Here is a 15,371-nt window from a genome sequence, read left to right on the forward strand (position 1 = left end):
GCTTTTGTTGTTTGCAAATAGACCGGTACATATGACTTTATTGACCGAATTAGTGATCAAGGATTTATCCAATTCTGAATTTATTTTCCGACAGGGACGATATTTATCAACAGCCGTTTTTTTTGCCACTGCAGCTGCCTCGACATTGCTGTTTTGAAACCTGCCGAACATTCCGCTTTATTTTGCAGACACGCAGAAAGGGGGAATCCTGTCTGGTTTGGATTTTTCTTGGAAAATAACCGTGGGCCAAAAACAAATAAAAACCTCTCTGATTCTGCGGGTTCGGACCGTTGTGCCAAAGCAGATGCGTCGGCAAGGCCCCCCTCCATGCCGATGCTGCGGCACAAAAAAAAAATTGCGCATCGCCGGTTCACTCCCAGAACGTTTTTGTCGAGAGTTGATCACGGCCGCCCGTGATGAACCCCCCACCCAGAACATAAAAAAAACAACACGGCCTTAATAATAGTGCGTGTGCAGGCGTGTGGGTGTGTGCGTGGGTTTGCCGGGTGTGTCGGCGTTTTTGAACTAATCTTTCCCGGGGAATGTGTTCCCGGTTTCCTCCCCAAAAAATGCCATTCCTCGTTTGCCATCGCATTGGAAAAGTGACGAGAAAATTGAAAATTAGAATTGAAAAGGTACATATGGGGGTCAAAGCTATTACTGCAAATGGCACTCGCAATACATTACGGACAATTATCATTTAATCTTGGCATATTTTTTGCATTAAATTACAATCATTGCAATTACCCAGCTCCAAATGCCCTATTCATTGCGGCTAATTGGCAGGATTTTTCCCTGCACAGAGCCTATTTTGGTTAACAAACCAAGGATGATACAATTATTCTTGATATTTTTATTTTCATCATTTAAAATACACAAAAAAGTTTTACGCAGATCACTTGAACTCATTAATGCACGTGTGCAAATGATAAATAACCTCTACGCAGTGATAAAAAGGTAAAAGAGAGGACCTTTATTTTAATTGTTGCTCTGCTTAATTGTCACAGGGAGCAGGAGCATTGTATTTTACAGCAAGCAAAGCCTAAGACCCGGAGGGAGCAGTGGCACAGTGCCTTTTTCTTTTGCGCTCTGCACACTTTGACCATAGTCACCCTTTCACCCATGGTGAACACCGGTGGACGAGGTGATACCTGAAACCGGTCTTGGGGTGCGATCGTCCTTGTGAAAGGAGCTGCTTAGCTTCAACGGGCCGTGCCAGCCAAACGATTCCCCGAACCTACAACAACATCAACCCGCACTGACCAGCACGGTGAACCGTGGCCACGCAACGCCTGTGAGCATAACAGCATGGGGAGGGCCTTCATCCGGGAGCGGACTCACAAAGGGATGTCGGCTGTTTGTTAAGATTGAACCGTAACCTCAGATGAAACGCCGAACTGCCGGGGCAAACATCTGGCGCTTCATGCCCACTTGTATACGTACAAATTACTGCATTGCACGGTTTCAGTTTATTTCCAGTTTATTTATTTTGGTATAGCCCTGTGAGCCATTCGGCTCTTGAATCGGGTGCAACCGCAACAAACGAAAAAACAAAAACACGAACAAAGAAAACATCTTGAAGTGACAGTACAGTAACGTAACAGTCTAAAATTGCAAACCGGAGTACAATTTTCCCGTACAAGGTTGGGTGATTCAACGTTCTGGGCCACCAGCACAAATTGTTCCTGTTCAGGGTCATGATTTGATTCAATAATTGTGTTTTTTTTTAATTGCTGCGAATGGTGGTAGCACCTCCAGTGGCCGCAGTGATAACGTAAGCCGTCATAACATACAAGTACAAGCGTATAAATGTGAATTCTTGCCCACGCGATTTGGTCGCTTTTTCCTAAAGTTTTAGGGGTCGACGTTCATTGGTGCGTCGACAAAGCAGGGAGCATAGACGTGGGAGTACTGCATAGCAGTACAGTACAACAACGGATGTTGATGCACTGCCCTCTCTCATGCTCACCACATCGCCCTGCAACCCATAACAAGCTGTAATGCACGGTGATCACACGTGACATCACTGTTCAGGTTCAACTCTGCTTGACTTCCGAGATCTCATGAGATCGGGTGCCATTTGAGGGTGATTTGGTCACAGATGAAATGCAATGTAGGATTTTTTTTTAAATGTTGTCTTTTGTAAGGATCGATTTTGATCTTTTACACATTTGGATGGGCTTTAAGTCGCATTGTTTATTATTATTCGCACGCTAAGTACTTCCCCATCGTCCTATTGCCACCAGAATATCGAGCAAAGAAGTAATTAGGATACTAAATAGCCCCTATGGGCAGCAAGAGCCTTGCAGCATGAAACGAAATGGCCCCAAAGGAGCCAACAAAAAGTGACTTCTAATGGGGAGAACCCTATTATATGCCGTAGTGAATCATTCGAGGAAATATATAAATATATAACTCGACCACTGAATGCAATGCTATTGGCTGCCCTCCTGTCCCGGAATCCTTTGGGTGGCCCTTTTTCATATGCTGTGCGGACAGGGGCACAGCTCCTGTGCGTGTTGTGGGAGTCCATATACACCCGGGGTGTTTTTGTGTGGCTAAGAGACGGCCACTGGATGTTGTGCACGTGTATGCAGATATATATATACACACGAGGTATTCATTCCAAGTCGTCAGAGTTGGGCTGTACTGAATCAAGTGCCAAATTTCATTCAGTTGAGCGGTTTTTTTTGGCTTTTCTTTTTTTATTCACTTCTTGCCGCCTTTGGTGACCGCCCTGACACCATCAAACTCGCCACACACGAGAACCTGGCTTTATCTCGGGAGGCAGCCAGGGATTTGAACCTGGCGCCGGGTTCATTGCTTTGGCACAGGGCACGCGACGTTCACCTCCAGAGACTCGGGGGGGGGGGCCCTCCTTTATTTCACGGTCTTTTTTTTAAATTCGCTCAAGACCGACAAACCCCCCCCCCCCCCCTGGTGGGCTTTGCCGATGGCGAGCGCATCTCGGAAGCGCATTTGAGCCGTTTGTAACGGAATATTAACAAAGTGGTTTGGGTGTTTTCCATTAAATATTTAAGAGGCTGTAAAAAAAAAAAGAAAATCACATCGTGTATGTGCGCGTATCGCGTGTTTCGTTTTTGGGCCTCTAATGCCCCGAGAATGCGAGGACGGTTTTGAGGAAGCATAGGAATTCGGGTTTGATTTAGAAGAATGAACAACTCTGTTTTATTGCTGAATTAATGGTTCAAGTTACTCAGTCCTTAAAAAAAACATATACAGCCAGCGATACAGCTCATACCGGATGAAGTCATCCTTACTGTCCTGTGGTGGCCACAACGGATTGTTTGAGCATATTTCACTCCACTTGTCGGTGGGGGTTGATGAAGGAAGGGGTACCTAGAACCGGCTCAGATATGACGACTGACGCTAGCGGTGGCCGGGAATTGGGAACGTGCCACTGGGTGGATAGCGCAAGCGCGCTAAGCCATTGCTCCACCACCCTGCCCCAAGTTATAAAATCAAATCGACTAGTTGTGCAAAGTAAAAGCTGCCATGGGGTGTGCTAAACATTGTGGACCGGTTGTGTTTCGCAATGTTGGTGTGATCTTTCCCAAGTAGTCGCGCGATCGCCTCTTATGTATGTATGTTGAACTTCTTTCACACCGTACGTAGCCAGCCGTGCTAATTGGAGGTGCAGGGGAAGGACAACAAACGTAACACAAAAACGCGGTTTTAAAGTAATGATAAAATTCCAGAGGTTCCAACCCAGCGTCCATCCAGGTTAACGCTGTAGGTGTATTAACTGTGAATAAACACCGCCTGCTTCGAAGTGGACATTAAAGATCCCGTGACGCCGTCTGTGCAGGTGTCACGGTCAAAAGTTGCCAAACTTGTTAAAAAAATGACAAAATTACTTAATTGGAATTGAACCACACGGCGAATTCGCCCCCAACTGGAAGCCACGGAATATGAAACACTGCGTGCTCGTGATAACCTTGAGTCGCGAACCCCCAAATGTTCGAAATTATTATATTATTATTGTTGATTATCATGCGCTTCCCTCTTTCCCTGGCAGTGCTTACAGTCGGGGAGGCGGGCATGTGGGAGGGCATCTCTGAAGGCAGGCGAGGGTGGTTCCCGAGCCATTGCGTGCGGGAGGTGCAGCTGAGACAAACACAAGCGGTACACGGTGAGACGCAACCTCTCCTGCTGCTGCTGCTGCTGTTGTTGTCGTCATCATTTGCTCTAATTGCTTTTATCGTGGTTGTGCTGGCGGCGGCTTGTCGCGAGATGAACCACCCGTTGGCATTTCTCGCACAGCAGCGCAACCCTTCGTGTTAGAGAACGGCCCGTGGAAGCGGATGTCACAGATCTACCTCCAAGATTGCTTCTTCAAGTTGACCTCTGGTGCACAGAGTAGAGGGCAGCACTTTTCGCAGCCACTCTGCACGCGAGGGCAATGTTTTGATGCATGCCGGTCAAATGAATATTTAACAAGCACAAATTAAGTGCAGGGCCACATTTTACGTCATTATTTTATGTGTATTGGAGGCCATGTGAGACACACAGCTTTAAAAAAAAACACACGCACACACAACCTCTGCTCCCAGTTTTTGAGCGATGGACAGAGCCACAGGAAGGCACGACGTGAAACTCTAAGGGACACGGAACATGCCTTGGTGTTAGGTCCATTGTTGTTTGTGGCTACGGTAGGTCCAGCATTTCTGCGGGTTGCAGCAAACAACGTTTCGCACGGCGCGCAAAAAAACTGTCCCTTTGAATTGTGTCCTCGTATAACCAACGTGTTCCCTGCACTCGGCTACACAACAAGCACATTAAAAACGGCGCTCCAGTGACAGCCGTGCGGCGGCACAGACCTCGCTTTTGCCCACCTGTGTCTTGGCCAAGTTCGTGAACGTTCAGCCAGAGCACCGGTTTACAGCAGACACATACCTGTCAACCCATGCGGTTTACCCGGATTCTTGTACAGGGAAATTGAGTTTTCAGGTCCATATGGGCGCACAGTCGTTTCAATGCGGGCACAACATTTTTTTTCTTTTTGTTTGTGTTTCTCCCTTGTGACGGGACTTTGTGGGATGAACGTTGTGATTTATAAGGGGCACGGGGTGACCAAAAAGGTCTGAATTGGTCTGGAAGAAGGTAGGCAGCACTGATAAGGGGTTAACAGGCATGCAGACACTTTTCAGCTTCGTGTGAATTCTGGACGATTTCCATTTTTTTTATTCCGTCCAGGCTTGCTCCACCCCACTCTGGTTCTGGGCGACCATTCTTTTCTGCTCATCCCCCCCCCTCCCACTGCCTTCAATTTGGCAGCTTTCATTCTCTCCTGGGCACGGTTGCTGGGACTGGCGGCAGAGCTGCTATCGTAACACGCTTTTAATTCGGCGTTTGCAAACACTGCCAACAATGCCGGCGGGCGTGCAGGCAAGCGCGCGAAATCGTGCGCCTGCAAGTGTTGAGGCGAGGGAAACGGGACTCCACGGAGGAAAAGGGTTGTCGGGGGGGGGGGGGGGGTGGCACTTTGAGGTTCAGGGCTGGAAGCTGGAGTACGGGAGACTAGCAGCAAGGGGCCAAGGGGGTGTCCACGTGCGGCGGGAGCCGATGTGGGGGTGAGAAAGCATGCGTGCGTGCACGCGCGATCGCATGAAACGCAAGGAGTGGGGGGGGGGGAGGGGATTGGGTGTATTTACAGACTGCTTCTTGCAAAGCAGCCTACCCGGTCGGGAGAAGCGCATTCGGTTGCACGTCCCGCCATCGAGCGTCTCCCACGAGGGCAGAGGTTTACCTTCTCGAGAACTATCGCGCGCGCGCGTAAACGTTTGTCCGCTCGGCGCCCGCTGCCGCGCATGAGCCACGTGCAGCGTGCGTCGTTGGGGCCAGCAAATCACGGCCAGAGCCTCTCGCAGCCCGTGGCCCCGATTACCCGGCTCGCGATCGGTAGCGGCACACAGGCTCCCTTCCTTTCCCCGGGGCAGTGCCCCCCGGCTTCCATTTATTATTTACTTGCAAGGAGGTTATCCTCATGGCACAGTGGATTCGTCTTTCAATTGAAGTGTTTTTTCTTTCCTTTTCGTTTTGCAGAAGACAGAACCAAGCGACTGCTGAAACACCACACGGTCAGCTCGTTTGACGGGCTTCGGAAGTCCAGGTGAGTAGAGGTTTCGGCGTTTGTGATTAGGGAGTGACCTTTGTGCGTGGGTTGATGGAGAGGTCCCCGTAAATGTTGGCGAAGGTTCGTGGTGTTCCACCGAGTCGGGCGAACGGAGGCAGCCGACGTGCTCTGCAAACACTCTTGAATAAAGCGCCAGGGATTGTGTTGGGAGTGGCATTGATAGCAGCCCCTGGCATGATAAGCAAACACCGCCCTGTTAACTTACAGACTTACAGCAGGGTGGCAGTATGTGTAGTAGGAGCAGAGAAAAGAGCCACCAACACCGTGAAAACGTTAAGCGTTTTTTTCTAATTTTCATTGCGTAAGGCGGTGGATGTTAATGTCAGTGGTGGTGAAGGTATTTCCTTCCTCTTTGATGCAATGTTTGACCTGCTCGCTTGTAAACAAATGTATCCTCGCGCAGAATTTTGTCCGTGTAAAATACACGTTGGGCGAGAGGATGCCTCCGCACTAATGAACTCCTCCGTGTACCTCATCGTTATTATTAACGTATTAAAGCGTGTATGAAAGTTTAAATCCGTGGAGCTGAGTGGCAACGATTCCCTAAAGTGGGAGGGTTAACGATCATCAATTATCACCGGTCGTGTTTTGTTGTTGTGGGGTGAGCTGGGCACTCAAGGGTGAGTTTGCACAAAGATAAAAAAGACAAAGATCCCCCGTGTAGCCTTTAACAGACTCTTGGGGCAAGTGCTGCCAGCGGGCGCCTATTAACGCTGGCATGGGACGCAAGGAGGTGAGTAGCCAGCACCACGGCCGGCCGCCGTTGTCTTCCCATTTCTGGTGATTAAACACCGCACTAGGTTAGGTTGCCCATTTAAGGCTCAGTCAACCTAGGGGAGGCCCAGGACTCGTTCAGATATTCATCACCAATGCTGTACAGTGCGCTAAACCACGCAACTACCGCTCCCCTTAAGAGTTTGCCCACACACGCACACATGCGCACACACCGCCTTGTGCACCATGCTGGCCTTAATAGGTGCTCGCTAACCGAATTTGCCCCAACAGACTATACGGCCTACTTTGCCTCTTGTCTACCATTCGTGGAGTTAGTGACCAGCATTACGAGTGATGGCCCCGGCACGATTCAGCACGGCACTGATCTGCATAGCAAGAGGCACCAACAGCGAGGCGTGAATGTCCCCCAAAGAAAATAAAGTCCGAAGCCAGACAACCCCTCACTACCCCCCCCCCCCAATCTCGCTTCATCTCTTGGCTGCAGCAACAGCTTTAATTGCTGAGTCAAGAGCAGGCTCGCCGTTGCGTAAGTCTTCCCTGCGCTTGATAATCCCCGACGGCTGAGCATACGCGAGTGAGATTTGCATAGCCGCCGCGGTGGCGAGATGTTAACTACCTCGCCCGGTATGCAGGTAGTCAAGGGTTTGATCACGACCCTGATGCCTCTATAATTGGAGTTTGCGTGTTCTCCCCATGGTTGCATGGATTTTTCTCCGGGTCCTCCGGTTTTCCCCTCCACGATTAGAAGCATGCGTTTAGAGTTTTTGGCTGCGATAAAATTTGCACGTGATAAGCCAGGTCGTCGAGCTATCGTTTGTGATAGCCAGGTCGCTTCTGAAAAAGAGCTATATAGCTCAGTGTGCCTTACCTGGTAAAAAAATATATAGTGGCAGTAGATGTTTGTGTTTTTTTTGCGTTTGTCGAAAGCTCTATAATAAATTTGGCCATTTTCATCCTGGACTCTGATTGGTTCTCTCGCCACTCTCATGCCCCCGCCCCCCCCCCCCGAGCGTTGGCTTTGCCTCCAGGTTGTTTGAAGACGAGTACTGGGGGGCTCTGAGCAGGGCTGCGCCCATGGACATACTGTGTGGGGGGGGGGGGATGAAAATCGGGACTGCTGTTGTGTGAATCCATCTCAATGACTATTGCACAACCTCACAAGCGTAAAACTACGATTATCATTTACAGCCGTTCGTCAATACAAGCACTGGATTGTAAGGCCCCTATCCATGCTGTGTCGGTCTTGATGGTTGTTTGACCAACCATACTGCTACCAATACTGGTGCTTCGTGCGGGTGCGGGTTGGTGAAGGAGATGTTGGCCCAGAATTGGTTCGGATATTACTTGCCACTGATGTGCAGCTGCAGGCAAGAACCGGACTCATGTGACGTGGTTCATATCGCGCAGTGTCCTGTAACCGCTGCGCCACCGCTCCACCCGGATTGCGAAATGGACAGCGGAAATACTGTGGGTGATCGTTAGTCGTAGCTTCATCAGAATGCCTATGGTAGAACCTCACGAATTTGAGCTGGATAGGAAGCAATGGCGTTTAATGATTTTTCCCTTCCTGGCATTCTTTGAATTGTCACGATGCAGGATTATGCTTCAAGATGCGTTTGTTTAGTTCATTTCTGTTGTCTCTGTAATGTATTCTGTCTAGTTTGTTCCATTAGGTTGAACATACATTGTCAAATACTATAATGAGCTTTAATTGTAAATAATGTCTTCTGATATGCAAGACTCCGATGGCTTGTACCATTAAGCGTAAGACTCAATTTTAATCAGTGAATCTTTACGTACTTAATGGGTTAGCTTATTGCATGTTTTGTATTGTCGATTTAAAAGGCGGCGTTAATGATGATGACAGCAGTGGAGAAATTCACTGCGTGCACTCCGCTACCCAATGGGAGATTCACTGTAGAGCACTTGGCAGAAATTCAATTCACCGCTCAATTTGTTTGGTTGAATAGCTATTTATTTATTTATTGCGCAGGGCCGTGCCATGTCGACACGGGGGACCGCTGTGTTTTTTTAAAACATTTTTACTATTCATTTGTGGATCCCCTCTCAAGTTATCTGGACCGTACCACAGGCAAGAGCTCACATTCTCAAATCATAAAATGGGAGCCTTTAATGGACACGAATTGAGAGCAAGAAGGCATGCTTGTGTGAAGCGGTCATATTAAGGTGTTGTAATAGGTGACGTTTCGTGCAATGCCCTCTCCCCTCCCTCCCCTTCACAGCACATAAGGCAGTGCCGTTGGCGAATGTGCCGAGTGTTGTGCTTTGGTTAAACCCTGCATACGTTACCAGGAATCGAACCGTTGACTTCGTACACCTTGGGGTGTGGGAAAGAGGTGTGAACCTCTGAGAAGCCGAGAACACTATGCTGTTGTAGCCCAGAGCATAACTTTTGACCCGCCCCAACTGGTCATCTGTGAACAAGGGCTTCGTAGCTCATCGGATTTCTCCAGGATAAATAAAGATTCCGATTCGGACTTGTCCTCATCTTTTCCTTGCTCGCTTAGACTTTGGAACTTTCTCCCGTCACTGCTTTTCCCCAGTTTCTTATAACCTGAATCCATTCAAGAACTCTGGAAATTCTTTACTGAGCAAGCATGCAACGTTGGGTCAATGTTAACACGTGGTTCCACATTTACTCGGGATCTGGTGTCGTATCGTCAGAGCTGTCTGATGCTGGATTTGGTATTCCCTTCCATGACATCTTTTTCCCATGTTCTTATATTAATAATTAGACGAATTTTATTGTCAAAGGTAACAATTGGGTTCCTGTAACCCTGTGCACTTTGATAGTGCTCCCTTGATGCCAGCTTTGCAACTCCCTCCCAATCACCTCCCCCCCCCCCACCCCCAGGTTGCTGTATGACCTGTAACGATTTTTAAGAAGCGAGTTCTAATCGTCCGCGCTCTCGTTCCTGCTCTCAGTTGCCCGCGTCGCAGCCCCGAGCTATCGGCGCTCAAATGAATAACGGCCACGAGGCCACCGCGATTAGTTTGGGCAAAGTTCTCCGCGACAAACGAACGGAATAATAAATGTGGCACGGCGACGAAGGGCATCGCGCGGCGTAACACGCGGCGGCTTGCGGGGCCGTGTTCAGGCCAAGACAGCGCGCGCCCCTCTTGTGCCCGCAATAGCCGCAGGAAGCGCATCCGTTAATCGCCACCCACGGAGATCTCGTGCCGTATTTAGCCACGCGGTGCACGCATAATCGCCCATAAATAGCGCGCGGGACGCTGCGGGCAAAGAGGAAGGAGGGTGAGGGAGGGAGCGTGGAGGAGTACAACAACAAAAGGACAATGTGTACGTGTATTTAAATCCGCCAGCGGGGGAGGGGGTGCAGTGAGAAAGAAGTGCAAAGTCGTCATCGGATTGGGTTTGCGTCAGCGACAGCGATTGAGCTCCTTCCTGGCTTTGAAATGGAAATGGTTTCCAACTCTGCTCATCTCGTGCTCTTCTGAGGAGGCTGGCATCGAGCGGAGCCGCGGAAGGATGAACCAAAGCCGTGCTTCGTGTTTCTTTTAGAGCACGCGCGCACAAAGTATAAGACGTTCCTTGTATAATGCTCATGATTTGTTATTATTGCCGGTGTATCGTCATTTTTTTGACCGAATCACTCGGAGAGCGCCCCATTCTCGTCACAGTTCAGATGCTCAGCAGGGGTTGAGCAAGGGTAGTGGCTGCATTGGCGACCGCCATAAATAACAGGTCTTATAGGATGTGGGGCTAATTGTGGGCAGCACAGGACAGCACAGATAAGTTAATTGCTGTACTGTAAATTTTGATTTAAAGTTTTCGTGACTGCAGGGATTCATATTCTTGGTTCTTTCGGTAAAGTCACGTAGAAGGGAAACAAAATTATAATTATTGTTTTATATTTTTATTATTTTATTGTTTCCTTCTACGTGACTTTACCGAAAGAACCAAGAATATGCTGTACTGTACTTCTGTGCTCTCACATCCCAGATGGGGTGATCTGGTCGCCAGCTCTCATCCAGCAGCAGAGTTACAGAGGGGCTGCACATCCTTATACAAATCATCTCGGCCACACCGATTAATTGCATTGTAGCATATTGAATCATTATACACGCAGGCATCTTTTTAAGAGTGCCTGTAAGTGAGATCTTACAGCGCCATCAGGTTATAGCGAGCTCTCGGTTGACTGGCAAGGAGCCACTTTTGAAGACAGGCCAGAAATCAGCGTGGCCCAGCAGAGAGCATTTATTCAGAGAGCATTTTTTCAGAGAGCATAGCGGCCTTAGAGCTGGCAAAGATGACACCAATAAACGCCCACAAATATTCCTCAGGCACATAAATATTAAAAATGGAGATTAAAATAGTGATTTTTTTTGGTATTGAAATTAAATGACGATAGTATTGTTAAAAAAAAATCCAGAATATAAAAAATAGAACAACCTTGCGCAGCCCTTTGCCAATCCACAGCTGGATTACTTCACTTCCCATGGTGGACGGTACAGGTGGGTGGAAGGAAGTTTACTCCAGGGCCGATTCAAACGTTCGCCATGGAATCGAGCGCTGGTCAGCGGGCCCACAGCGCGGGACACGCGGCCCTCTCGAGAATCCGCGAGAAAGAAATATTTTAGATCCAGCGGAATTTTTGCGTTGTTTTTTTTTATTGGGAGCTTACGAGAAAGCGGGAAAGAAAGAGAGAGAAGCGGGGACGAGTAACAAGGCGTTTGTTTTCTCCGCGAACGAGACGGAAGGACACCCGAGCATTTTGCAGGCACTGGAGTGAAACAGTTCTCGTGATTGCTTATTCATGCACGTTATGGGGGCCGCACGGTCACGTCATTACTCTGCACCACGCCGTCAACCGCCGTCAGCCGCTGCTTCCACTCACAGCTGCCCCTGCAGCAGGCCCGCTGCGTGCATCTCTCCCTCTCTCCCTCCGCCACACACCCACGGCACTCTCCCTCCCTGCACGACCTCCATCCCTCCCTCCACCACAAACCCACCACCACCCCACACGCCATTAATATGTATCCTTATTTAAAAAAAAAACGGAATCATTAAAACAACTCCCACTGCCTCATTTATTTATTGGACGTTCTTTATCCGGAGTAATCCGATTGAGGATAATTTTTAAAAAATAACTATTCTTCTTTAAACTTTACCGTGCCATTTTCAGATTCCGGTCGGTCAGGGTCTGTTTATTTATTTAGCAGGTTCATTATTTCGGTGAAGTCTCAAACTGGGCGTGCGTTTATTCCGCGCACCTTCTCACAATGTATTGGAGGGTCTTTGCGCTTTTTTACGTGAAATTTCAGTCCGCAAATTTATGCAGGCACACTCGCCGAGACGTTAACTACCTCACCTGGTGTACAGGAGATCGTGGGTTCGATCTCAACCCTGACGCCTGTATATTTTGAGTTTGCATGTCTCTCTCCCTGTGGTTACATGAATTTTTCTCCGGGTCCTCCGTTTTCCCCCCTCCAAATTTAGAAACCCGTCGTTCAGAGTATTTGGATGCTATACATGTCCACGTGATGATAAGCTTCTGAAAAGGAGCTATATAGCTCAGTGGGCCTTACTTGGTAAAATAAAAAATACTTTTAGTTTTTTTACTTTACTCAATGCTCATGTTAAAGAACAACCCTAAAGTGCCCTTGTGATAGTCGTTTTTTCTCTCTCTTCTTTACTTCGGTTTTTTCAGTCGTCGTCAGTTTCTTTTACATGAATTCAATCGTCACGCAATCTGTCGAAAACTAAGATTGCCATCGCATCAGGCCACAGCAGCTACGGTGGGTGCAGCCTCGTTAGTGTCACGAGGAAAATATGAAATACGCAAACGTAATTTTGCCTCTAATGAAATGCCTCCGCTCCTCCCATCTGGGCCAAGATTGTTCATCCAAATGCTTATTACCATGAAAATTAAATTAATTTGGCATGTGACTGGAGGTTACACCCTCTGACTTCACTCGATGGTTGGTAAATATCTCTCGGACAGGCCTCGATCACGTGGTGATGATGGAAATAACGACGACAACAACAACAACCGCCGTCTCCCCGAGTGGCAGACGGTGGTGGTTGCAGGCGCCGTTTCCCATTTTATAATCCTAAAATATTGACGAGGTGTGGTGGCGCTTCCAATAATTCGGTAACTTGAAGACAGGGTGAGTGCATCACGCATGCGCGGGGACTGGCAGGTTATGGACAAACCCACCTACCATGTCTGTAGTGGTTGTTTGCAGGAGGGCAGTACAGCAATTTTGCTATTTTCTCACTTCATCAGTGCAGGGTATTAGTGCTGTCCTTGTGTGTGTGCTTGGGATGTTCTTGCAGGTGCTCCAGCTACTCTCTATTTATACAGATACGGAACCGGGAAAATTATCCCAAACAGAAAACATTCTGAGAATGAGTCTTAAGAGACTCGGAGAAGCTGGGTGGTTACAAGGGTCAAGGGGCAATGATCCGGCACCACGGAGATGCTGAGTTTGAATCCGGTTAGTCATACATGATTAAGCAGAGGCTCTCAAGCGTAGCGAGCTGATGATCTCATCCTGGAACACAATTTAGCTGCAATTAAAGCCGATCATATTCAGTTCGTTTTCTCTATACTAAAATTAACTAAATTCCAGAGCTCAGAGAGTTGAAAAATGTCAACGTTTACCACACAAACAAAACATTTCACCACAATAGGATGTGTGAGAAAGCACGCACTCCCTAAGGAGTTAATTTTAAAAAGGTCAGGAGTAGTTCACTGATAACCCTTTCTGTGGGCCATTTTCTAACCGTGGGGCGATACACACTGCTCTGTGAGAGACCCAGATGGTCACTCAATCCGGCTACATATCACCAATAGCACGATTGTAATAACATTTGGAAAGAGGCAAAATAATGAGAACAGAATAATAAAATCGGTGATTAATTTCAATGTAGCTGACGAGGGAGCCTGTTGGGACAGGCTGTCAGCAACAGCACGGGGGGGGGGGGGCGAGGCGCTGACACGGATGGTGAGCGAGAGGTGCATAAAGCGGCTAGAGAAATGAAAAAAAAGTAAATAAAAACTAACAACCTCTGCAGGACGCGCCATAAAGAAGACTTACAGTCAGGGGAGATAAAGCAACGGCGATGATTCAATGGTTATCGTAGCATAGCGAGTGCCCGGCGTTGCTGTTCGGCACGTGGCTACCAGGGCCGCTTCCACGATGACATTTTGTCAATCTCCAGCCTCCCCTGGTCGACACGCTCGTTGTATTTTTGTTGTTCCCTCTAGTTCTCGTCGTTTTTTTTTCTCAATTGCACCTCGATTGTGCAATTGGCGTCGCTCGTCACGAGACAGAGTGCCCGATCGCAGGGCAGCGCAGCTTTTCGTGTTGGAGAGCGGCCCCCGAGAAGCGGATCTCACAGAGCTACCCCTGAGTTCCCTGCTGCAAGCGACCCGCCTGGTCCACAGGCAGAGTAACAGGCCAGCCCTTCCCGCTCGCTCCGCATGCGAGAATGTGCTTCGTCACCTTGGCAGCCATTTTTTTTTATCTCAGACATGGAATTTCGCCAAATTAGAGGTGGAACGAAATTGAACATGGGATTCTTGTGCAACTGCTGGTAACCTGGCTGAGACCATCAACTCACTAGGCTTGAGAATGTCGACACGCTCTTGCTCGGATTACGATAATGCCCTCTATTTATCCAGGAAAGCTTCTCTGCTAGGTCGAGACATTTTTGTTCATGAGGGGTCCTGCGATGGTTACGCTCTGGCTAATTCAATGTTCATGAGTGGCCAGAGAAAGCCCATGTACATGTCAGCGAGCAACATGACAGCATTTCTTTTAAATTTCCATCTACGTGACTTTACCGAAAGAACCAAAGAGTATGAAAGCATCACCCAGATCTGTTCAACAATCCACTGCTGTGCTGCCTTCTCGTGCCTACCTCAAAACCCGAGCCCTAGTATATATGTCGTATTCCCAAGTAGTCTCCCCATCCAAGCGCGAACTAGGCCGAACCTTGCTTAGCTACGACGGGATCGGGCACATCCAGGGGTGGTTTGTGCGTAACCTTCGGGTTAACAGCTTGTGTTTTTTGTTTTGCTGTCACGCAGCCGGGGAACAACACTTTAGTGGCGCGCACGGTTTTACATGAGCATGTAAACTGCTTGTTTTGACATTGTAACGATGTCATCATGGCGCATCGTTACATCACCGTGGCATTTACGTTGCCATCGAGCCCCCCACATTTAGGGGGCTGGCTTGATGCAAGAAGGCGAGAGCGACAAATTCTCGCCATCATTGTCTGAGCATTCCTTCGTCGACCATTTCAACAATCGTCATCAAATCAGCTCGCAATCGCGTTTGTTTAATTATCTTTAAACCATTGCCACTGCTTGTAATTCACAGAATTGCAGGTATGGTCAAAATAGCATTGTTATTTTTACCGTGTGTCTGTACGTTCTCAATCATTGGCCAACTTTGGTGTTGCCTGTACAAAATTTTTAACCAG

General features: G+C 48.2%; 1 protein-coding gene across 6 annotated transcripts in view; it reads left to right on the plus strand.

Moving 5' to 3' along the window:
- Nucleotides 1-15,371, plus strand: part of LOC116940104 (SH3 and multiple ankyrin repeat domains protein 3-like) — a 176,511-nt gene that overhangs the window by 93,526 nt on the left and 67,614 nt on the right. For all 6 annotated transcript variants that reach the window (XM_076065400.1, XM_076065399.1, XM_032949437.2 and 3 more), the window contains 2 exons: nucleotides 4,040-4,153; nucleotides 6,067-6,133. In XM_076065400.1, the coding sequence (XP_075921515.1) occupies nucleotides 4,040-4,153; nucleotides 6,067-6,133 (181 nt within the window). The remainder of the gene's footprint in view (nucleotides 1-4,039; nucleotides 4,154-6,066; nucleotides 6,134-15,371) is intronic.

Source organism: Petromyzon marinus, chromosome 7 (genome assembly GCF_048934315.1).
Source record: "Petromyzon marinus isolate PM22_M1 ecotype Great Lakes invasive population chromosome 7, UKy_Petmar_22M1.pri1.0, whole genome shotgun sequence".
In the NCBI taxonomy this organism is placed as follows: Eukaryota; Metazoa; Chordata; class Hyperoartia; order Petromyzontiformes; family Petromyzontidae; genus Petromyzon; species Petromyzon marinus.